Genomic DNA, 25,208 nt, shown 5'->3' on the forward strand with positions numbered 1-25,208 from the left:
TGCAAGCATCTGCAAGCATCTTTTTGGCTGGTGAGAAGACCAAATTATTTCACGTAATCATTCATTTGCACTCGTAGGCTTTTAAAATGGAGTTAGCCAATCTTTGTTCGCCTTCTGAGCTGCTTTTGACTTTTTAGAAAAAATTTGGAACTGATAACAATCCCCTCAAATTTTGAGAAAGAAAAGCAGACAGACATACTTTGGCTGATGAAGTGTTTAACATTAACAACATCCGTTACCATTGTCAGCAGCTAGAGATGACTAACAAAGAAAAATAAAATCACATTACGGCATCCAACAAATCTTTAAAAAAAATCACTGCTTTTCACAGTCAAAAATAGCATACTTTACCAGCCCAGATTTCATCAGCCCATTCTGTCAGCAGTAAAAGCTGTTTTCTAGGCCATGGCATTTTCCATTAATGCAATCTGATTTGCCACTGCATTTTTAGAAAGCTAAGGTGAAAGTGAGATACAGAGGGAGGGCAGTCCATAATCCAGATAAAGTCTAAAACTCCTCATATAGGGCAGGGTCAAAGAACAGCTGCCTGTGGAAAACCCCACATAGAGTGACTGGCATATCACACTGTAGCTGTGTATTCCCAGGAGCTTTATGTTAAGAATATTTTAAACACTAATATACCTCTCAACAACTAATTTAAAAACAAAGATCAAGACTTCTCATATGGTTTTATTACCGCTGCTCACACTTATAAGTATATGACCTGGGTAGTTTTATCTCCCACGTAAGCTGATCTTTAGAAAGTTCTGATTGTTATTCACATCACTCAGAGCATTGTATCTGTTTGTAATAAAACAAAGAAAACAAGCCAAAACAAAACATAATAGTATTTTTGAAGCTGCAACACATTAATCATTTAGGATAAAACCTTGCCTGAATGTTTCTAAGAGCTGTCATACCATGCAGAAGCAGTGATGAAAGAACTGGTGGCATTTTTCATAGAGAAAATAATCATTCATACGTAACCAGCAAGCTAAACAAAAATTAACAAGCTCCACAAACCAATTAAAATTCAAAATGTAAAATGGATGTGATGACTCACCAACTTGATCACTACTCTCATAAAGACATCTTAATAACATAAGGTCTGAGTCTCCTCTCATTGACACCAATATAAAAGTAGCAAATTGAAATTCTCATAATTAATGGAGTTTCGCTGATATAAGAGTTGTGAGACAGGAGAGCCAGACCCATGGGTTGCGCACCGAGAAGACTGACAAGAAACTGGATTTGTGCAATACACTAAACCTGAGCGTGGTTATGTTATGTGTCACTTCATGGGTTAGAGGCCAGCTATCAGAATTTTGCAACAAGACCCGCAAAGTATGTGCTGTTTTATCAAAATCTTATTTCCTAGTGACAATTAAGTGGGTATTATCACTCTTATTTAACAGTCAAGGCACACGCTGCCTGACAGTGACAAAATACTGGAATTATGGTCTAAATATTTTCCAGGGGGTCAAAAAATAAGAATAAAGAAAAGTATGTAGACTCCAAATTTCTTCATTTTAAACCTGTCTCACTACTGGGGTGGGGAGCAGAGTGGAGGACAGCTCCCTTCTTCTGCATATTGCAGTGGTAAGACTTCTCATAATTTGAGATATGTAACTCAGAATTAAAAAAATACTTCTAATTCTAGACTTGCATTCCACTGAAAAGTTTCAAAGTTATTATAAATCTGAGTAAAAAAAAAAAGCAACTGCCCTTGGTCTCCCAGATAAAAAACAAGCTTTTTTAGTGTTTAAAATAATCAATATGCAGTCCATGCATATTTAAAAATATATTTGTATTACTTCTTTATAAAGCTGACTTTAGTCCTGAAAAGACGCTGTTCATGGTCTTAGCTAATGCAGAGTATGTCAATTGGGCAGTACCTTGTGCTTGCTTCGGAATGGTATTTTCAAGAGACTATGAATCTCACTGCATTGACCGGTCCTATGTTAACTCTAAGGAGAGGGGGTATCAGTGAATTAGGAATAGCACCTGATGCGTTTACTAGGCGAATTTCAAGCACACTCAGTTGTCACAGTACGGTTTCAGCAGTCCCCCAAACCACAAAACTGATAGGTTAAGCTTTAACAACCTAGCAGATGTCATGGACAGACTGAGGTTAGCTTTTAACCTTGGATGGAGGAAGAGAGTTCAAAAATTAGCTAGACACCGTCTGTCAATATCCATCTTCAAAGTCTACTTCCTCTGCCAGGAATAAAGTAGCTACTATTCATTGCTTACACAGCTCTTGTACCATGAGTTGAGGGTTAATTATGATATTAAAGAATTCATGCTACATAGCAGTTTGGGACACAAATTGCCTTTAGAAAAAGCAAGCAGTACACTTAAGCAAATGCAAGAGCCTACAAATCAAACGCTCCACAGCTGGGGCTTGAACAGAGGAGTTCAAGGTAGCAAAGGATTTGCATTAATGCACCCCTTCCTTCCGCCTCCGCAAAGCCCTTCCTGGGGCTGTGCCCCAAGCAAGGCCTGGTTCCGGCCTGAAAGGGAGAGTCGAGGATGCTTCAACAGCACCTTGCAGCGCAAGTAACCAAACAAGGCAGAGCAGTGCCCTCTGAAGTCAGGGGCTGCTCGAGGATCTCACCGCCTCAGGGATGAAACAAGGCAGCTGCAAAGTTTATCTGATTTGAGCTCCTTCACACTGACTTTTCAGGGCTAAGGCGGCAGCCGAGGACAATGTCAAGGTCCTGGTGCTCTGTCTCCCCCAGCTGCCTCACTCTACTCTCAGGATTGTAGGCGCTGCCTCAGTGAGGCTCACAAAGCTTCAGGCTGCAGAGAGCCCAACAGAAAGCCTTATTTTATTGCACTTCCGAATCTAGTATCACCAAAGCCTGATCCACAGCTCCCATGTTTCCCTCACTTTCATTATTCGTTGGACCAGGACCACTGCCAGTCAAATACTTTCATTGTCCTTAACAGCTTAAGCAGCTTGATTTACTCTGGTTGCTGTGTCCCAGTAGAGCCAGCAGCTGCACAGCTACGGTTTGCAAGACAGTTGCATTATTGCCATACATATTGTCTATTACATTGTTTTTCCCTCCTGCTCAAAACGAAACTTTCTTAAATCATTTTGAAATAAAGGTAGAGAACCAGAAAGACTTTTCCGCCCTGCAAATGCTTTCGCTGACAACAGCAAAATATTTTTGGTGACTTACATTTTTAAAAGTTGAGCAATTGTGTGTCAGCTTACACAAGTCTACTTTCAGTTTGTTATTTATGTGCTTATCACTTACAAAAATAAGAAGATACACACAAATTCAGATAAAAGCTTCCTTTTGATCAAAGTCAAAATCCCACTACACATTCATTCAGCAGAGAGCTCCCTGCTTTCCCGGCATTTCCCTAGTGGGTAAGGGCAGCAGATGAGTTCGAGGCACAGCTGAAAGGCTACTGCATCTCCAGCTCGGCTTCAGGAGCACACCCCCTTTCTCACCACTCAGCATTGCCACTGTTGACCCCAGGGGTTATTTCCTGCTGCTCCCTCCTCATGGCAATGAGAGTCCAAGTGAGAGCTTTAAATAACAGTCTGGGGTACGAAAGAGTGACTAATCCTTTACATTTCAAGTTGCACATTAAGATCTACTATGCAACAGCACTTACAATTCGTTCCTATTCCACTTAGGAGACATTTTTCTGTGGAAGGGGTGTTCTAGCCCTATCTTAGGGCAATTAGAAACCCAGTTAGCTTTCCCTTTCTCTTCCCACAGTCAAGATGGCTGTCCCCTTGAAGGAAGGTTGATCCAGTCCCAACCCAGTAAGATAAATACAGGAGAGAAGTATTCCTGAGACAAGTAACAGGAGACAGAGGAAGCAGGAAGGGCTATGAAACATCTACACAAGGTCCCAGAGGAAACAAGTTGAGCAGAATCTGTTGGAAAGAGGAAGGATTCCCCGGCCAATGGGAGCTGGAAAAGAAACAGCTGGGCCAGAAGGGCTAGTAAGTGATGAAACTAAGCAGATAAGCAAAAAAAAGACTTAAAGAAAGATAAGAGCAGAAGGCCAAAGAGAGCTGAGAGGCAGGGATCAGCAAGGGGACTTATCTTCAGACCTCCCAGGGGGCCTGAAGGAGCATCAGAATTCAGTAGCTCTGTTCTGGGTCTTGGCATAGCTTCAGCCTTCTCTGAATGGCTTCGGACACCAGGTGTCCGGCAACAACTTGACATCTGTACTGATCCACTGTGTTTGGGGCTTTAGGGGATGGTGTTAATCTGAGAGGTGTACTAGCGGGCAAAAACCCTTCTCCCCCCCACATTAAAACCTCACCGAATAATGCACAAGTCTCAGGTGAACAGGGTTACTGTAAACCTCAGCCATATTTCATTGTCCTGGCATCGCCAAATAACCCACTCAGACTCTGCTCAGAGCACTAGAGTAGCCTTTCTGGTAAATAAATCCATAGTGATTTAAGGTTCAATTGCAGTGTCTAAATTTATGACACCTACAGTATTATGTTAGTGACAAATGCCAACTTCATATAGAAAACATGTATTAACATGCATAAGCTAAAAAAATGAATTGGCTCTATACAAGTTTATCAAAACATACTTTGGCAGTTTTATACAGTTTTTCTAAGTATTTCTCAATACATAGATTGCAGTTCTAGTTAATATGAGCAGTCCACTATTACAAGGAAATTTCCAGTTTGGCATACTGAAAAGAAAAGAAAGTTTGCTTTACTTGATATTTGTGTGCATGCATATTCACAGATGCAGTTGCTGCTACTGCTGAAGTTTCATTTGCATGCAAAATACCTCTGGTGCAAATTACCAATAACATAAGGGAGTCTATGAAATGTTAAAGACTTCAAAGGATGAGAGAAAGACTATTTGCATTTTGGGCCTGATCCAAAACACATTAAAGTCAAGAGGAGTCTTTCCATTGGCCATAACAGATGTTCTGACTCAAGGAACTTTTGATGCAAGTCATTGACATAACAGTAGACCAACAAGACCACAAAACCCACCTTCTGCAGAAACTGAATGTTAATTTTGATAAATACTGATTTATTGCTTTTCATCGTGCCAGTCGTTTCTCAACTTAAGTTAGGAAAACTTTTGCTGCATCTCCCGCTTTCTGTGGCATGCTATTCCAACATACACCATCTCCATTCCCGTTTCTATATCTACACATCCTTCCATCACTGAGTCTTCCTTCCTCTGCGGATACTTAAATTTGTAACTGTGTTATTTAATTCTACAAAAGTGCCTTATGAGACAAGTACCTATAAAGGACTATATAAATAGTGCTAAAATATGCGCCGTTCCAAGATGAGAGTATAACTGTATACTTTTGTCAGAGGTATGCATAAATCCCTGGTTCACTACTTGAAACAGTTTCCTTTGAGGTAGCTTTCAGTGCCTGAAAAAGCTGTTAGTGTGTTACGAAACACAGAAACGGACAAGAACAGCTAGCTGTTTATTTGAGAATAATCAGCTTAATCAATATTGCTTCAGCAATCTATGTTGTCAGACCAATGTTGGAATGCTGCTTTTCATTTGGGTTAAACATAGTAAAGCCCTCTCCATCAGGGCAGGAAAAATCCTGTTCAAGTAAATGATGTAAAGTAAATGATGTAAAGCAGAATGCAGTGTAAAAAAAATAAATAAAAATAAAAAACAAGACATAGAACCAATGCTTGCTACTACCAGGTAGAAAAATAATACCAGATTTTAAATAAGCTCAAATAGCTAATTGCTTTTAGAAAGGAACATTTTACTGGCATCACCCAAAATTAACCGAACCAGTAGAAGGTGGCTTTCTGCAGCACAAACATTATTAATGAAGCCATATCTATTCTATATATGTCTCCAGTAAACAAAATCAACCCCACTGCAACAGACCAAAAAAGGTACTAAAACACAGTGCACATTTTTCTTTCTCTCTATACTTCAAAGTCATAAGCACTCTTCATATTTCACGGTAAAAGCTTTTATTTCTTGGTTCCCACAGCTCAGGTAATGGTATCGTAACTCAAAGGTGGTGCAAGGCTTTATATAGCTCTGACCTCGTAAACAATTTTAATATCCCTTCTCCACATCCCAGCAGATACAGGACTGCACCTGAGCAGCCAATATCTCCTTAGTAGGTACCTGCTTATTAAACTCGTAAGTGAGCATATGTGCTGCACGTTAGAACCAACCTGGATGCAAAGAAAAGGTTTCTGCATGTGTGAGGGAGGCCATCTTTCAACAAGCAGAGATAAATTTGCCAAATAACTGAGGTGCGTGGGAGGGAAAGCAAAACGAAGCCAAAACACAGCACAGACTTACAAAGCAAGGAGCATGGTACTGCATCTGCTACACACATCTACCCTAAGCTTCTTGAAGCGATAAGAGACTGTGTTATCACAGAGCATGGTATATCGCTAACCACAGTGCTTTGGAAAAGCCAGGGCCTATTCAGCATCACTCTGGCTGCGTGGGGGACTTGACGAACAAACTGACAGAGGTATCCGGGACCTCCGAGAAGCCTAAAGTTCTAGTTAGCAGCACTGACATAGAGGATACCAGGCAGGGACAGAGCTCCAATAGCCAAGGCACCTCTTGAGAGCAGAAGCATTTCCACTAGGGAAAGAAGTCAGGAGAGAGCTGGATCAAGTCTATTTCTCACTCCCAAGGGCTACATCTCAGCTATAAAATGGCAATCCCATAGCAACAGTGCAAGTGCATTTACTACAGCAGAGAAAGCTAGAGAGGACCCTAGCGAGTCTATTCCCTTGTCCCAAAGGACGATAATCGATACTTAAACAATTCTACTAGGTGTCTACTACCACTATAGATCTCTGATTAAAATTTTTCCCCCTCACGTCTAGCCTATTTTGCAATTTAAATCCATTATTTCTTGTCCTGTTCCCAACACACACACAACAGGTTTCCAGCTTCCTCTTTATAGCACACTCTTAAAGATCTCTGGAAAAGAAAAAACATTTAAAGATATCTTCAATTCTGACAAAATCCAAACTTCCAGCTCCTTAAAGTGAACTGGACAGTAAGCGCTAACACAACCTCCTCATGCAGGGTTAAGAGACCAATGTGTCCCTTCTGCCTATGTACCCAGGAGTCAAGGTCTGGACTAGTTAAAAAGACATTGCCTAGTATTTCAATTATGTCCTTCTGGAATAAGGCCAAAATATATTAGTGGATGAGAACAGGAAAAAATCAGAATCCGGTATTTTCCAAATAACCTCTTTGAGGAACAAAATAAAAAGTACTTTCTTAGAGAAGCACTCTATCTATTTGTACCTACCACTCTACCTACTGTACCTATTTGTTATTGAAGGTCTACTTGCAAAATTCATGACTGCTGAGCTCAGGGCATTAAAAAAATTCTTTTGAGTCACATACAGACTGACTGAAGAAAGACATAGGAATTACAAACTAACATAAAAAGAAAAGGGAGGTCAAATTTGCACTGAGCAATCTTGACAATATCTTTTTTTCAGTATCTCAACAGAGCATCAGTAACACATACAGGTCGAAAATTAATTTTATACCAGATTCTTAGTCCTTTAAAAGGTTACTTACTGAAAAGAAATATCTGGAAAAGAACATGGCATGTTTTCCAGCAAACAGTTATGAGGTCTGATTTCCCGAGTGTTTATTTTCTATGGGTCATTCACATCCACACTGTTGTGGCTGATAAGTTCCTCATCCAGAATCAATTAGGGCCCTAGCACCAGCCAGGTCCAAGTTTACAGATAGTGAAAAGCTCCTGGGAAACATTACAAGCCTTCTTCTGTTCCCTGCCACTACCTCCTGCTAAATTTAGGCCTGAGCACCACATTTTTATCCTCCCTTTAGTGATTTTTTTGGTTTGTTTTGTTTTAAGAGGGTAAATTCTGCCCTCTGCTATACTTGGACAGTGCCTACTGAGTCTGTCCAAGTGACATAGGTAGAAAAATCTGACCTAATTGCATCCTAAAGCCCAAGTAAGGTTCACACAGTCTAAGCTCGGGACAGAAAGCTGACCTTTTTTATGCCCTACTCACAAGTTGCTGTAACAATGACTACGACATATTGCAAATTTCTGAAGAGCTATTCCTTCCGAACTTGCATCTTCCTTGTTATTTAGCTGAGCTAAAGGGCAGTTTTATCATCACTTATGACGGAAGCACAGAGACAACCAAATAGTAATTACTCAGCAGTTGTTAAAATGAAGGCCTCACCTTTAATAATTGCATAGTCACATTTCTTTTTACAGGGTCAACCAGAACTCAGGAAGGGAGACTTGCTGATTGGCACAAATATGTTTGTATTTCAAAGGGCAAACTACAAAGTCAAATAAAAGGCAGTGTTTGCACAAGAGTTAACTTAGCCATTTGGAATTCTCGGAGAGCTGAACAATCCCATGGAAAAAATGTCTGTCCTTTGCTTTGCAAATGGACAAAAATGCAGTGCATTTTTAACCTCAAACTTCAATACAGGTTTACAGATAGGTCAAATGGCCATCATCTCCGCAGAAGGTTAGCTAGATGTATGACAAAAAAAATAGCAGTTAATATTGGCCTTTAAAGATCACGGGCTGAGCTCCCTCTCCCCAGTGTATCCACAATAAGCATGCGGCCTCCAAAAATTCAATGCAAGTTAGGGCCACAGGGCTGCTCTAACTGCATGAAAGAACAAACCAACCTCCAAAAGAACAAGAAAGAGGAAGAGATCTCCTTTCTCCCAGTTTCATACCCCAATTACAGCTCACCTCAAGCCAAAAGGTCTGACTCTGTCTAGTCAGTGTTCAAGTGCAGCCTAACAGGATGGACATGCAATACTTTAAGGCCACATACTGCTCTTGGGACACAAGTCCTGTTAAGATGAGGGCAGTTCCCTGCAGTTCTTGCACTGGGATGCTGGATCAGACCTCCAGTCCAACTCCCTCAGCCTCCATCAGGAGCTAGTACTGAGGACTTTTCACAGTGGATCTCTCTACCTCTTTCCTGGTAGGAGCCAGACCCAAGGTTTCTTTTCCTTCTAGTGTTAACCCAAGCTTTACTGCAAGTGATTGTAGATGACACATGCAATTTCATTCTCATTCATCATGAACTAAAGCACTTTATCTATCCTAAAGCTCTAAATGGGTGTTTTCAGAGTCCATAACCATTTGAGCTCACTTTCCCAAGCTACCAGTGGGTGTGTTGAATTCAAGGTCACTGGGTACATTAGTTCTGGGTATGCTAAAACCGGCACTTGAGTGTTTGTCCTCAAAAAGCTCCTGAGGACTTCAAGGTGAATCAGCTACATGGATAAAGGATCAGCACACAGGCAGATTCAGCCACAGAGAATGGAAATATTCTTGCAGATGCTTAATGACACGCCTTTACTTACATCAACTTCACATCTTCAGTTGATTCCTTTCAACTTTCCTATGGGTCCCCACATAGACAGGCCTTTGAAGCTCAATATACATTGTTTTGTAGGACCTTTTATCAGCCACATCTGTATAGTATACATTTACACAGCACTCACTAAATTATCATGTTCTTTATCAACAAGAATCAGATCCAATATTCAAACCTGATGCGGGTTTTCTGGAGTAGGAATATATCCCAAACTTGGGTCAGTGTGATAAGAGTTGTGCCTGGGATCAGCAGAGGAGAGAGACTTCTGATAGACCATAGGAATGACTTCAGTAACAAACTGCAAAAAGAGTTATTTTGCATAAAATGTAACTACTGCTAGTCTGAGATTAAATATTACCTGGAAAGTACTCTCATTAACTGCAGAGGCCTTGATTAATGAGCAAGTGCATTGCATATAGGGACCTGACCCCTATTTCAGCTGTCTTATTAGCTGGACACTACCCTGGACACTTATGATTGCCACAAAAATAAATGAGGAAATCCAAGGACTAATTATGAGTGGACAAAATGCGTCAACCTAACTGTTAACAGTACTTTAGAGATTACGGGGAGTGTGGCAGATGTGCCAAATGCAAACACTGAAGCCACTAAAAAGAAACAGCAACAGAATTCAGCTGCTTTGTTTTCTAGTATCTCTAGTGTGCAGAGCCGCAAGAAGGCTCCCAAGAAACAGTCTGTTTCAGAATGGCTAGGGTGCAATTTTGACTACTGCAATAATTTGTTTGTTGTTTTAATGTTATGCCAGGTACAAGCAAAACCCTGCTAGCAGTGATGTGCACACTTTCCAGAATGCTACCAGGACTTGCTGGCAAAGCAACACCAACCACTCCCAGAGGCAACAAAACAGTAGGGAATTTGTCCTCCCCTAAGCAAGCATAGGCCTTTCCAGATCCAAGGGGGAAGAGAAGCAGCTCCTTTTTAATCAAAAGGAGTACTGGCACTGTGAAACCCCAAAGGGAGACAACCAGGAGCAGAGCACAGGTTTAAGAGCCAGGCCTACCACCCTATCTAAAGCCATTTCCAGGAGAGCCCTGAGCCAGGACAAGCCTGACGGACTGACTCAACAGTGCCCTGCCTGCTGTGCACAGAGTTAGTGCTTTGCACATCTCTTCCAAGGGAAGAGTCTTTAGTTTTCCCAACCATTCTTGAGAAGGGGTGCAGGGGCTCGCCCCTCCTGCCAGGTGGGACACCAAGGGCACAGACATTAAGTGACTGCCCAAAGGTCTTGGAGGATGCCCACGTCAGAATGTAGGAGTTCTGCCACCAGAAAACCAGAGGCAAGGGCAGAGCAGCCAACTTGGAAACGCTGCAGTGTAAACTACTGCAGTTTTTAAAGCACATGGACTAGAGCTGCAGAATATGCACTAGGGAAACCAGAATCATCTCCTTCAGTTTGTGAGCAAGCACATTTGTATCTAGGCATCCACAGCCTTCTCCTGCTGTAATTATTCAGCAGTCACTGCCCCCAAGCATTTCTGGGAAGCAGTAGAGATGACCCACATACCTGCTTTTCAATTTGTGCTTACTTGTCCATTGAAAAAGCCAAAAGAAATCCATGCACACCAACTAAGTACTACAAAACAGAACACTGCAACATCTGAGGAAGAGTTCAGGCAACTCGTGCCCTCCTATTGATCTCCCGCTTCTCCCTATATTTTCCTTCTAATCCTCTCCATAATTACATGAGCTACCTGATCTTTCTGAAGCTGTTGGTTTCCCTAAATCTATTTTCAAATGGATATCCTTGAAGGAGTCCAAGCGCTGGATCAAGCTGTCTCAACCTGATGTGACCTGTATGGCTATTGATAGCTGCCCTGAAACATACTGGTGCAGCCATCCAGAGCCTCCTAGTGAGGCCCCAATCCACCACTCTGAACGGAGAGCAGGAGAGAAGGTATTGATCCAATTCTTTTAATATGCTAATTTTGCCTAGTGGCTGCCTCAGTGTCCAGCCTGGCAATGACTTCAAAAGGAAATTGTTTTCCAAGTGAGGATGTCTTTTCCAACTACAGAAAACACTCAGAACTGAAAGGAAATGAAATCAAGCACCAAGTTCACAGAAGCACCAGCTGACAGCATTCATCTCCTCAGATAATGTTTTATGTAGGGAAAGACAGACTTGTTAATTAAGGCAATAACAAAGTGGCCTGGTGAGAAGCCTCCGGGATTTAAAGTTAGAAAAAATTAAAAAATCCACACCCTTTAAGTGCATGCTTTCGTACAATCTGTATTGTTTCAGAGAAGTACATCCACAGCCTCTTCAAGTGTCCTACTGTTTCCTCTACCACCCAAGCCACCTCTTGGAATGCGAATATCTAGCTAAAAATCAAAGTTTCTGCAATTCACGAACACTATCAACACTGGAGAATGTTTTGGCCTTTAAAACGCTGATAATGGGGGAAATGAAGCTGACTGTTCAGTCCATTCAGACTGATGAGTATGTGCAGTGAAAGCTAGACAAAAAACCCTGTGTGACAAGGGCATTATTAAAATACTTAGGAAAGCAGCAGTATTATTGACTGTTGCCTTTGTTACCAACACATACAGTCTTCGATCACTGGCTAAATACAATGCAAGGAATGGATACAATGACAGGATTTAATTAATGGCCTTTGGAAGTACTGAAATATGTTACATACACAAGACTTGCAGACTGAATAGAAATCAATTGAGTGTTTTGCATCAGTGTTCGTGGCCTGCATTACGCTTCTAGTAAGACTGGAGACAGAGCCATGAAAATCAGTAGCGCTCTCCAAGTTAACGGGCATAACGAGTTCCAGTTCTGACCCACAGCCTATGCTCACATTTGCAAGGCTGAGAGTCCTAGAACTTGAATTTCACTTCAAGTCCTCCATTTCCAAGGCTGGCTTTACCCCTCAGAAATACCTCTGCAAGAGTCTTCAAGTAAAGCCTGTTTCTCTGGAACAACACACAGCAGCAGATAAATTGCCTAGTGCAATTTGCACCTGATAAATTGCACCTGACCAGCAGCAGCGTCTCTTACCTGCTCTGTGCTGTGGGAGAAAGGAGAAAGTCAGGACATGCTACCCTCCAGCCCTGGACTGCACAGGACAGAGCCCATGGGAAGCCCTGGGAGAACGCAGTCAAAGGGCAGGTTGCAGGGAGCCAATTGTTAACATGATGTTTGGCTCGAGAGCAGGCAGCTTCACTGGGGCAAACTGTTATTCACAGAAACAAGGCATGAAGAGATAACACCATAAAATATGAACAAAATGGAGCTTGTTTCCTTGCCACTAAATTGTTAGCTTTATGGGACTTCATGCTGAACGGTACGAAAAAAATCCAATTTGCTTTGAAGCGCATTAGTCTAACATCCTAATTATTGTTTACATTGCCATTTGCCTTCTATTAAGAATTGAATAATTACCCTTCACTTCATAGTTTAAAAATACAAGCAAACAGGATTATCTGGGTAATTAAGACACCATACTACAGCTTTGCACTGTGGCTATACAAAGTATTCATACATACAGGGGAAGTAAAAATTATCAATTGCCTTAGTTCAAACAGCATTTCAAGGAGTTCCAGCATCCAAGATTTGAAACTTATTAGAAAGAGACAACTGATTCCTTTCAGGAAGTGGGGGGGAGGGGGGGGGGAGAAGACAAAAGCCATCTTGCAGCTAGGACACTTAGAGTCAGACAAGCTTCCTTCTGGCCTCATCTCAGCCCCAGGGATCCCATGTGCCCGAGAAGGGTCCCTGATCTTCTTCCTCCTGCAGCTACGGCACCAGAGCATCACTCCCCTTGCCGTTCTTCAGGGCTCCCACCTTCACGCAACTTGTGGGAAGTGCAATCTCATTGGAGCATGTGCTGTTTTGTACCAGGCCCCCAGTAAAGAAAAGGATGCCTGTTCCCGAGCGTACCTCTTTTACTAAAAATATTTGTAAAACTTTAAATCCCTCCATACCAAAAAAACAAAACACGCACCTACTCACACTCACTGAGGAAGAGAGAAAACCACCCCAAGATTCCCAAAAACAGAATCCACCCCCCCATACATACACACTGCATTTTCGCCTGGCATCCATGACTAATTGAACTAAAGCAAATACCAACTGTACAGTATGGCCTGGATTATTTTTTAAAACCTTAATAGCTCATCCATATTGTACTTTAAACAGCATAATCTCCCCTTCTGAGTGACTATTAGGACAAAACTAAAGTTTCTGCACGTTCCTTTGTTGTTGTAACAGAGCTTTTCCTCCATTTAATTATGCCACCAGGTTTCACACTGCGCAGTTTACTACCCCTGTGAAATTACCTTCAAGTTAAACACTAATTGGACATCCAAAAAACCACTGCCCCCCCACAGCCTAATTTTTCCCCTTTTGTTTTTTTATAGAACGCAGTCCCAACATGATCAGGGTCCCAATTTTACACCACTGATAAAAAACACAGAATGAAAACCAGTACTTTAAAGAAATACAGTACATTCGTGTAGCATGTGTTCTAACTTATATCAATAAACCTTTCAACAAATTCGTTCTGAACAAGTCTGTGTTTTGGGAGCATTTAATGAGCCTCAGCTTTATTTCAAGCCAAAGGCAACTTTAAGTGAGCTGAAATAAAAAAGCCACTAAAACCAAAAATAAAGTACAGGTTCTTGTGTAATCATGAGGCTTAGGCAAGCAGAACTTCTCACAGATTTTCTTTTAATAAATCAAGATAGCGTTTTGTTTGTGCATGTTTACCCGAGCACGACCAGCCCCCTTTTCACTTTGCACCCACTAACCACGGGCCAAGCCCTTTCCAGTAGGGAGGCCAGCTACAGGCATGGACTGACGCCAGGGCTGAGCCAGCCCTTTGGGGAAGACGACACTGAAAACTTGATGCTTTTTGTGAGAGTTTGTACTTACAGGGGGAATTCTACTTCCTGAAGTTAGCCATTCTCCCTTTGCAAGGGGAAGGCACAAAAGAGCTTTCTGGTCCCTCGTAAGCACCTAGAGGAGCTCCCACCCGGGAGCCCGCAGCCCTGCGAGGCACAGGAAACAGCACTGGCAGCGACTGCTTTACAAACCAGCCTCCGGCAGCCCTTTACAAACCAGGCTTCAGCCAGCCCTTTCCCACACGCCGCCTTGAAGTGAGCAAGTGGGCTGCAGAGTTTGGGGAGAGAGTCACAACTGCTCCTAGTCGAGAGGAGACCAGAGAGACAAAAAGCACACTGTGCAAATATTACCCTTTCTCTCTCTTTTAAACAAAGGCCTTAAATCAAAACAGAGTTTATTTGCATAAAATCCAAATTGAGCTCTGCATAAACAGAAGGAGATTTTGGCTGGAGTTTCCAAAGGAAGCTCTTATCTCCTTTGTGAAATGGGGAAATGGGTGTGCTGCTTTGCATGAGGCTGTATACAAAAGATGTAAATGAAGAGTTTGCTGCATGCAAAAGGCGAAGTGGCCCGACAGCTGCCAATCCCCATTCACAGGGAGAGCTTCCTTGTCTCTGGCAGGAGGAAAAAGAAGGGAACCAACGTGTTGGCTTCCCAGGGAGGTGAAGCAGGCTCTGAATATTCATGAAATGTCCACTTAGTCATGGGAGTGTTAATTGTCCCTGATTCACAGAGCTGTGTGACCTCACCTGCTCCCCACAACATATCAAAAGGAGGTGGCATAATGGAATGAAGCCAGATAAGATATTTATCTCACAAGGTTGGGGGGGGGGGGGGGGACAGGACTTTTTGAATGCAGTCTCCAGAGACTGAAAGGTACTACTGAGCACTTCTTTAACCTTTTCTCCTCACAGGGGCAATAAGACAAGTCAGAGGAGTGTGTTATTAGATACAGATAAATAACCCTTACACAGCCTAGATCTAAATACTGAAGTCATCACAGGCAAGATGAGTTACCTAGAAAGACACACACAACCACACACACAAAACCATACACAGAGCATGGCCCACATACCCCACAGAAGACTACCCAGAAGTGCTGCAAGACTCATAATGCAAGAGACTCACCTTTCTTCTGATTTTGGGGAACAGGCTTGGCTGAGCTGCCTCTTAACCGAGGAGGTGCAGAATAAGGACCAGATATTGGTCTCCCACACGTCAGCAGAAATTTGTTTGCAATTCAAGAGGAAGCAGTACAAGCCTTTCTCCAGGAATACTCTAAGGGACAACTGTTTGGTAACAGCCATAGCTCAACTTCTGAGGGAGGAAGGAAGCCTTTACAGAGCCTGCGTGGTGTTTAAGTGGAGGTTGTGCAAGGCACAAGGCAGCACAAAGTCACTGAGGGAGCAACCCTTGGACGATGTACTAAGCTTCCCCAGAACAGAAGCTAACCAAATCATTTCTTTAACGAAAAGAAGAACTGAATGAGTTTGGTTCACACAGGCTGTGGTTACACTATTGCTCCCATGCTCCTCCTCGCAGCTTCTGTCTTCTCAGCTCCTTTTAAAATCATAACATGTCAAGTCTGTGCATTTTTCCCCCCTCCCCACTGCCAAAAATATGCAACCTGGAAAAAAAAAGTCTTAGTGAAATCTCAGATCCACAGTCTTAGTCACCCTTCTGATTACCCTTTTGTGCAGCCAGACTGTTCATCAGCCTTATTCCAACTAGAAAAAAGTCTATGACTAAAAGGGGAAGTATGCACAAGTTACTGCTCACATCCCCACCCTCCAAAAAACCCACCATCCAAAAATTCTTATCATAGGGAAAATTTAATTAAATTGTACTCTTCCGATATAAACTGAATGGCTGCTCTCACTGATCACAGTCACTCTTCAAAGCCTCCAAGATAAAAGGAACCTTATCAAATTATTACTTCTTAGGGATGCTCTTATCAAAGTTAGAGGGAAAATTCTAAAAATGGCAGTGATATGAAACCAGAACTGAGCCATATTTTAAATGACACTGGATTTTCTGCCAATTGGCCAATTCACAACTCACAGAAGCAAGTGTAGATGAAGACAAAGCTGTTGGCTCTCATAACCTTTACAATATCACAGTAAAAATCTCGACTGTCTCACATATTTATACTAAATGGCAGGTCTAAAATTGAGATTTGTAATTTCACAGCATCAAAATCATCACAGATGGCTACAGTCTATTGCTTCTTTAATCTGTCTTTTCTCCCTTCCCGCTTGTTTTTCTCCCATTTGAGCAAAAAAAAAAAATGCATTTTATCTTAAGGAAATCATAACTAAATCTAAACCACATCATATTAATGCATAACAAAATTTAAATGATAATGATACACACAAGCAAAGTTAAAAGTTACTTTATGTCTTAATTTTGCCCTAAAGCACTGATTACCTTAGCCTTGAAGTGAGTCACTAGTTAGGATAATTTCATGTTCCTTTTAACAATATTCCACGTGTTCTCTCCTAAATGGATAGGCATTAGCACAAGAAGTTTGGGGAGGGGAAAAAAGCCAAACAAAAAACCCCCAAAACACAACAGCAAGTTTTTCTTTTAGTAGTGCATTCACAGCTGTATGTTCAACTGTAAGAAGAGAATCACTGCTCACCTAATATATCCAATGTGAGGATCAAGATTGTGGAACTATTCCTGTAACACACCTGCCAAGCTTCCCAAATAGATTTGGATTAAATATTTAGCTCCTTTCTCTTCCTGCCTGGGCTTTCTGTGTATATATGAAAGTTCATTAAGACAATTATTATCAATAAAGCCAGCTGGAAAGAAGTAACAGTCAAAGGAAAGAGACCTTTTTGTGATCATTTTCTACTCCCTCCCCACAAAATATAGCCTTTTAAAAAATTCCTGTTGAAGGTCAGACAGTCATTAACTCCCATTTTAAGAACCACTTTAGAGGAAGAGTGGCTTCCCATTAGGTTTCCCCCTACACACACCAGAAATTGAGCAAAAGCAGCTCAAGAGAAAAAACTGTTACGTAAAAATCAGAAGCTAGAATGAACTTGGAACAACTTTTAGGACCACGCAGCCACCAGGCTGGCTGTGCCAGCTTTGCCCTGCTGGAAGCAGGTCCCAAACAAGGGAAGGCAGCCCCAAAGGCTCTCGCTGATCTCCCAACAAGTGCAAACCCTCTGCTCCACTGGCCCAAACAGTTTTTGCGTACCAAGCTTTTGTCCGACATTTAAGATCTTAATCAATCTTAACTCTGACCCTAGGATCAGAGAGGAAGATGGATGAGGAAACTGGCAACCTCTGACCTCTCTTTGTGTTTGTCCTGCCACAATTGACCTATTGAAAAACAATTGAGGTGGAACCTGCTCACTAGCTCCAGCCCTGGCCTGGCACCCTTCTATAGCCTTTTGCAAATTCCAAGTCTCCTTCCGTCCTCTGCTCCAAATCCACAGGAATCCACCCCACTTCACCCTCCCCAAACCTGCCAGAGCAGAACGTTTGCTGAACTATGAAGTTAAGTGGGGCAAGAAAATGGGAAGTCTCATTCAGCAGTGTCAAAGGCCAGACTGTTTTAGCAGCCTTCCTGGAAGCCAGAGAGCAAACTGCAAAGTTCTGGTAAACTTCATGAATTAGAAGAGATTCCCACTAAACTCTTCTGGCTGGAGAACGGCAAACATTAAAAAAAGGAAACCACAAATAACCACTGATGAAATGGGTTTAGCACTTTCAAATTACTTGCTGGCTCAAATCCTCCAAAGGGAGCTGGCACAAGTTAACTCTACTCTGGAGAACACAAGAAACAAATGTTTTTCTCCTTTCTGTATATGGTCTCATCTGATTTTTCTTTCACTTGGGAAACTAATTGGTTTCCTGAGCCCAAGCTTCCCTGGGTACAGCTAAGAGCTTGTACGTAATGTAACCAGAGACTTGCATTTCCAAGCTCTATTCCAAAGATGTCCATCATCACTATTACTGCCCACCAGAAAAACCTCAAGTGATTTCCCTGGAACAACACAGGATTTGCTATGCAATTAGCTCCTCACATCTGGGCCACTGGCGACAAAAAGTGTTAGTACTGGGTCACATCAATTGACACAGATCTGACCCAATAGCCCCTTAAGAGAAGGCAGAATAATTTCCATGCAATAAACCAAGATGCCTCTTCTCCTCCCACCCCCCGGCTCCATTCACTTCTTCCTCTCACAACCCAGGCTGCAAACTGTCATGAAGCTTCATATAGAGGTTATTCGGCTATTTGAAAATAACAGCTCCTCAGCCACCAATGGCCCTCCCAAACAGCACCCATCCAGTACTGCTGCATCCACAGGTTTGTGTGTTGAATGATATACAGATTTTCAAGTTTGTCTCACAGGATTCCAAAAGACAGAGTAATTCACTCCAAATAGGATGCCCTGTCATTGGGCTGTTCATTTTTTCAGTTCTCACAACAGCCTATTGTAATTTTGTTGCTGATAAGATGCACTTAGGCTTTTTCCATCTAACAGAACTCCTAAAAATGAAAGCTGAGGTTCGTGCTTAGTGCCTCTTCTCTGCCAAAGCTTAATTCCAATGCATAATAATGAACTTCACATTGACTGTAAATTATCATTTAAAGGAAACTGAGTAGGATATTCAAAAAGACACCATTTTCTTAGGAGTCTAGAGCACAAAAGCAGTTGGTTATTTCCTTTACTATTGTGTTCTCAGTCTCAAGATGAGAAAACAAGCCAGTGAAAAAACGCACCAAATAGGAAAACAAAGTCATCTGGACCAGAATCACCTTTTCCAAAAATATGGGTCCAAATCCACTAAGCAGTTGAACACATTCAATTCAGCACCCCGCAGGATTAATCTCACTGAACTAAACTGTGCAAGAAGCCATTCAAGTTTAATCTTAGTTTATGCTTAGATGACCAAGAGTTTAGAAGTTGTGGCCCAAGATATTTTTAGTCTTCTCTCCTTTCCTAACCTTTTACTATTTTTTTTCCAAGAAAGGGGAGGCAAAGAGAATAGAGGGGTTTTTTGTTAAAAAAAGGATAATCTGTCTTTTATATAACTTTAATCCCTAATTCTGCAGGGCACAGGATTGGGTGGGGGTGGGGGGGGAAAGAGACTTTTAGCATTTCTAAGAGTATCCTAGCACCTCTATTATTAAGCTGACAATAGAGAACCTCTGAGAAATGAAAATATTTAACAAAGGCAGCAGTGTCAAATATCAAAGAGTTATTTAGTACAAAAAATTTGCAACAAGTAAAACACTAAAGATTTCCCCTTCCCAAAGAGGGAAGGTAAACAAACCAAAACTCCCCTTTCTTTTCCCAACAGGTTCTTACCGCAGTACATTGCCCAAAAGAGACTTAGCCAGAATTTCCTGTGCTTAACAAATTTGGCTTCAGATAAAAGTTGAAAGATTTATCTCTTTAAACGATGACAGCCACCAAAACGTGAACGGTGGACTGCAAAACAATGCAGCTGGGCTATCATGAGCCAATTCAAATGTAAGTGCCCGCTGGAAAAGGCATTTTTTGCCTTCTGCTTATTATGGTCGTATCATTTCATATTATACAACTCTTGGTCTTGCAACCTGGCACTCTTGGACGTCTTCAAGAAATCCCTCTGTCCCACTACATCCCACAGGGGCTGCTAATTACTGGCTTTACTGCATTTACTCTGATCTGATTCAATTATGCATTCAACTAAACCTGAATGAAAAGCAAAATAGGGCTGGTCCTACCTTGGCATTCACCATTACGTTCTTCATAGCCAGCATTGCACAGACAGTTGCCAATGGGCACCAGCCATTCACCATCTGCCCCGCAGTACATTTTTGGCACATCCTTCTCTTCTGAGTTGTTGACACAGGAGCCACGAACCTCCACCAGAGAGGATGTATCAGCCCCAGTAATGGTGTCTGGAAACTGTGCCAGGTTACGAACTGTCAACGGGCACTTCTTATAGAAGACACGAACAGATACCAAAGCAATGCAGGCGCCAACGTCCTGAAAAGCCAAGTAAAACCCTTTCTTGCTGAGTGGTCCCACATCCCGTATCTCTGTGTTCAGCTTCATGATCCTATCACCAATGTCCACCTGGGTGAAGCTCTCATCTGCAGCAATGGTGTCAATCTTGGCAAACTGGCTCTCTCGAATAAAACGCTCCTTATCGTTGTTTGATTCATAGTAATAAAGGTTGAATGTCTCTTTGCAAGTTCCCATGACACCTGGCAGGCTGTTGCAGTCTCTTAGCGTGAACTTAATTTCAATATATACCCTCTGAGCCCCCTCCCGGGGAATCCAATCAGTTCGTAACCAATTATTTTGACTGGGCTCCATCACATTGCAAACTTGATAGGTGCGGATCGGAGTGTTTTTCTCATCCATAATGCTTACTTCCTCCCACTGTGAAGAGGGAAAGGGGAAGAAAAACATATCAGTATTAAAGTGAACACCAGCGTTTCAGAGCAGAAATAATCTGCCCTTCCACAGCTAACGTTTGGTTAGCATTTCCCCCGCTACCACTACAGAGAAATAAGTAAAAGAACAGATCAGGCCATAGCTAGAACCTCAACTATTTAGACCTTAAAAGAAAGTCCATTCAGGAGAAGAGTTCCCAGTCAGGTAAAACACCTCCGAAAGACGACATGCAGTTTCAAGGCCTGCTGAACTAATACAAGAATACTCCATCAACTTACTGTATTTTATTTGCATGACTCTATAAGTGACTCTACCTAGACTAGGGATGCACTGTGACACTTCAAACTCATAGGACAGCTCTGATACTATACTCAGCAGCAGGCAAGACAGGCAATGCATGAATCCAGCTTCGTACCTGTTGACATAGAACAGCAAGGCACAATGACCTCGTCCATACAAGCAGTCTGGGGCTGAGACAGAACAATAGCTCTATTTCCTGCATCTCTACCAAAAGGTTTTTTTTACCATCATGACACTCCTTGTTAATTCTCTAAGCTTCCAACTATTCTCCTGGGCTAGCAATAGCCTAAACACAGCCAGGGAACAGTCTCCACTTTGGAGCTGAACAGAAATAGTTATTTATTAAGAACTGGGTCCTTGACTTCAGTGGCTCTTAGAGATGGAAAGTCAGACAGGTAGCGTTTCTCCTCACCTATCAGCAACACTGCCAGAACTGTCCTATTTGAGCTTTCTTACGGGGAAGGGTAGGAAGAGATGAAATACTACACATGTTGTCTTATATTCTAAATTTAAACTGTCCATTTCTTGAGAATTTCTCTAAATAAACCCCAAGAGGTTAGAAGGTAGCAGCATAATTAAAGACTCTTACACTCCTCAATCAGTTTCAGGCATCTTCTTCTAAAGCAAAGGGAAACTACAGAACTTACAAGCAATGCAATTATGAGGCAACAAAAATTCATGCAATTTAAGGAAGGTATGCAAAGAGAATCAATCCTAAAAGAGCAGTTCAGCAGTGTGACAAGCTTCAGAAGGAAGTAAAAGTTAAGCAACAGCTTTGAAAAACAGTGTTAAGAAGCAATCATCATAGTCACATAAGGAAGATTTACCATGGTGCTTTCCTTGAAGGGGAGAAGGGAGGTGGTTAGGAGAAGGTATCTTCTCAACAAAAACCTCAAAGTGCTGCTGTGCAAGAGAAGTCTTTGCTGGGGGGAGGGGGAAGAATGTATACTAGATAACAGCTACATACCATCTGGGATTGCAGGTATATAATGAAGTATAGAAAAAAAAGTCATCCTTGGAAAATAATTGCAGTTTTAAAGAGACTTTCCAGAAGCACTTTTCAGAACTACTGAAGCCGTAGCTTTGATAAACGGAGGCGCTCTTGACATTCAGGAGCTTCACATGTAACATCCTGCATTCTTTTCACAAGACTGCTCTTATGCAAGTGATCTTTAAGTACAGAGATTCCAATTTAGCTGAATCTGTTTATAAAATGATAGTAGTTAGCACCATGAGTCACTAGGTGCAGAGAGAATAATGTTTTAGTTACTACCTAGATATAACTGCAAACTAAGAAGGGATAAGTGAGAGAAAAAGAAAAAAAGTAATACTCAGCACATTGCTCCTTTTCACAGAAAAGGAAAAAAACTTAGAAAGTCATCTACCAGCGTAAAGTGTAACATGGTGCTAGTAACACGACTGAGCTGTTTAATTTACAGCTGCCACAGAGCTAGTTTAGTGTTACAATATCATCTTTATGATCCATCACTTTCCGTTCTGCTTATCTTCAGACTGCCTGCACTACCTATATTGCGTGTGGCATAAGAGAAAGGAAGAAGCAGAGGGAAATAATACTTGTCAATGGGATTTCCTTTACTATGTTTACACAATGGAGAACAGAGGATGCTGCTGTAAGATCCAGTCAAGAGACCACTGAAGCCAATGGATTAACTACAACTAAATTCAGCAAGTTTTGGATCAGATTCTTAATATACTCCTGAAAAACACATAATATTTAGATCGGGATTTCTTACTGCATAAGCACAAGCACACATACACAAAACAAAACCTAGGTGTGTCTCGCTGCCACAGCTGAAAATAAACACAACCCCAAATTTCCAGCCACTGTAAATGATTTGAGTGCTAAGTATGTGGCCAAAGCTGTAACTTTTTGCTTTCAAGCTGAAATTAACTTTTATAGTTCAACTCTTCTCACGGTTTAATGGTGCACAGTAAAGCATTCTGGGCACAAAACCTGCTTTTCAACTGTGAAATGCAAGAGTAAATCATTAATTATATTTATAATGCAATTCATTAATTCCTCCAGGGCTACTATGTATTTGGTTACTGCTAGTCACTGCTAAATGACTACGTTTATCTCCAGCACTTCTTACTCACACCACCCTCACACCTCAAGAACTGTCTGGTGTAGATCTATGGAGTTAGTTATCTTCTCTAAAGCACAATAAGGTGCATACAGTTAAAATGAAAAACATACTGGCACTGAAGGACAGAACCTTCATGGAAAGGGAGAAAGTAAGAATTTGTTTCTGCTGCTTGAAATAAACCTGCAGCAAATGAACTTAAAATAAATGCTTTCTAAGCAGTCTATCTCAGAGACAGACCATGTACTCTTAAATTTTTCACTACTGGCTTAAAAATAGAACACACGTACGTAGGTTTAGTGAAACTAGTCACGTCCACAATAAGAGTATGTCTTCCCTCCTCAAACTTGCAAAGAGCTTTCAGAGAAGAAATAAGGCAAAGGGGGACTCCAACAAGTATTAATAGTATATACTTCCCCTCTGCTCATCAACTCTTACTAACTTTATTAAAATGTGACCTAAAATATAAGTTTTTAATACATAGTGGAAGTATCCCTTAGAGAAACATATGAAAGACCCCGTTTGAATGAAAGACCCCGTTTGAATAACTGACCTTTACAGGGTATAGGATTAACAAGGAAGCCTGACTCTCACTGAGCTAGAGCTGTACCTTTCCACACTGTCAAGAGATGAGAGCAATTGCCTGCCAACAGCAGTGGCTGTGCGCTGTCTGCACTGCCAGTCACTTCCCCACTTTTTTTTTTTTTATTAAAAAAAAAGGGGGGGGGGGGAGGGACAGAGAAAGAAGTTTCAGGGACAGCACAGTGTGCTCAGGCACAGCACAAGCCAGGACTGTAGTCAAGTTCAGGCAGAACAACAATGGGGGAAGCAGAACAATCCCCCATTCTCCCACGTTATGGTTATCCAGAGCTTATGCATAATGCAACGCCAACCAGCGCAGCCTCAAATTCCTTCCACTCACTGCTGTTTCCTTAGCTCTGCATCTTCTAATTACGGGGCAGGGGGGAAGAGGGAAATCATAGGTTTCCTGAAGAATCCAATACTTTATTGTGCACAGGTTCTGATCTTTCAGCACTTTAATATTTTCCAATCAGTTTGACTTACTTACTTTTGTTTAAGCATACTAAGCTGCTTTATTATTTTAATATTAAAAGGATTTGTGAGGTTTTTAAGTTTAGTGCACACTGCTGGCATTTTTTCTTCAGATTGTTCATTTTAATGAGTAGTTAGAAAAGCTTTTTCTCTGTTTAAGAAAATCTCAAAGAGCCTGATCCTGTGAAATATCGCCTCCACCAGTTCTTAGCATCCTCCAGGAAGTCTGGCATTCTCAGGGGTTTCCTCACAGAGGTGCTCGGTGCCCTGCAGGATGGGACACAGACGAGGGAGCAGCAAGCCGCCTATCCTCTATTATAAAGCTAAATTAGCAGAGATGCCTTGCCTGCAGCTGACTAAGCAGAGCTGTTCTGAGCCCCAACCGAGGACGTGCAAATCCCTTAACATCGCAGCCAAGCCGTGAATTCAAGCAGCCTTCTTTTACAGTCTTCTCTTATAAAGAAAAAAAGGACATAAAAAGAAATCCCAACGATCCACCGTTGAGCACAGGGTGTAGTTGAAACCAAAACGCTTGATGCTTACACCCCAAAATAGGTCTGTTTAAGACTTGTCCCTCCACACCAAAAGGTCTGCTTGTATATAGATCCCTACTCCTCCATCTAGAAATAGAACGGCGATCACCCTGAACATCACCCCGTCGAGACAGCCCATGGATATAATAATTACAGTCAAGAATGCCAGTTCAGTCGCCAGATCACATTTCTTGTTGGTATTCCAGTTTTAAATAGGCATCTAAGCCCGTGCCTCAGCCAATCTCCTAATTCCCGAAACCTCTTTTCTGCCCTTTTGGTTTCCAGTTCGTCCATGACAGGACTATCCAAAGGGAGTATAGAGTTTCCCCAACAAAGAGTAATTCACTCGGTGAGCCAGGGAAGAAACCCGACCTCCTCACCACAGTCAACAGCAATCGAGCCATGAGGACTCTCTGAAAGTTACTAATCGCCCCCCCCCCCTTTCAAACCGCTGTCGGATCGGGAAAAACTTACCCCTCCTTCCAGCGGGCTCGCTATCCACCCCAGCTCGCCCTGCACCGAGCGGGAATCCAGCAAGGTAACTGCAGAAAGGCAGAGAGGGGACAGGTC

The 25,208-nt window shown here is 41.9% G+C and overlaps 1 protein-coding gene across 1 annotated transcript in view; it reads right to left on the bottom strand.

Annotated features, from left to right (window-relative positions):
* Nucleotides 1-25,208, bottom strand: part of EPHA4 (EPH receptor A4) — a 107,642-nt gene that overhangs the window by 81,912 nt on the left and 522 nt on the right. Inside the window, exons 2-3 of the mRNA XM_068954155.1 lie at nt 25,113-25,180; nt 19,969-20,632 (exon numbers count right to left, since the gene is read on the bottom strand). Coding sequence (XP_068810256.1) covers nt 19,969-20,632; nt 25,113-25,180 — 732 coding nt within the window. The remainder of the gene's footprint in view (nt 1-19,968; nt 20,633-25,112; nt 25,181-25,208) is intronic.

Source organism: Struthio camelus, chromosome 9, assembly GCF_040807025.1.
Source record: "Struthio camelus isolate bStrCam1 chromosome 9, bStrCam1.hap1, whole genome shotgun sequence".
In the NCBI taxonomy this organism is placed as follows: Eukaryota; Metazoa; Chordata; class Aves; order Struthioniformes; family Struthionidae; genus Struthio; species Struthio camelus.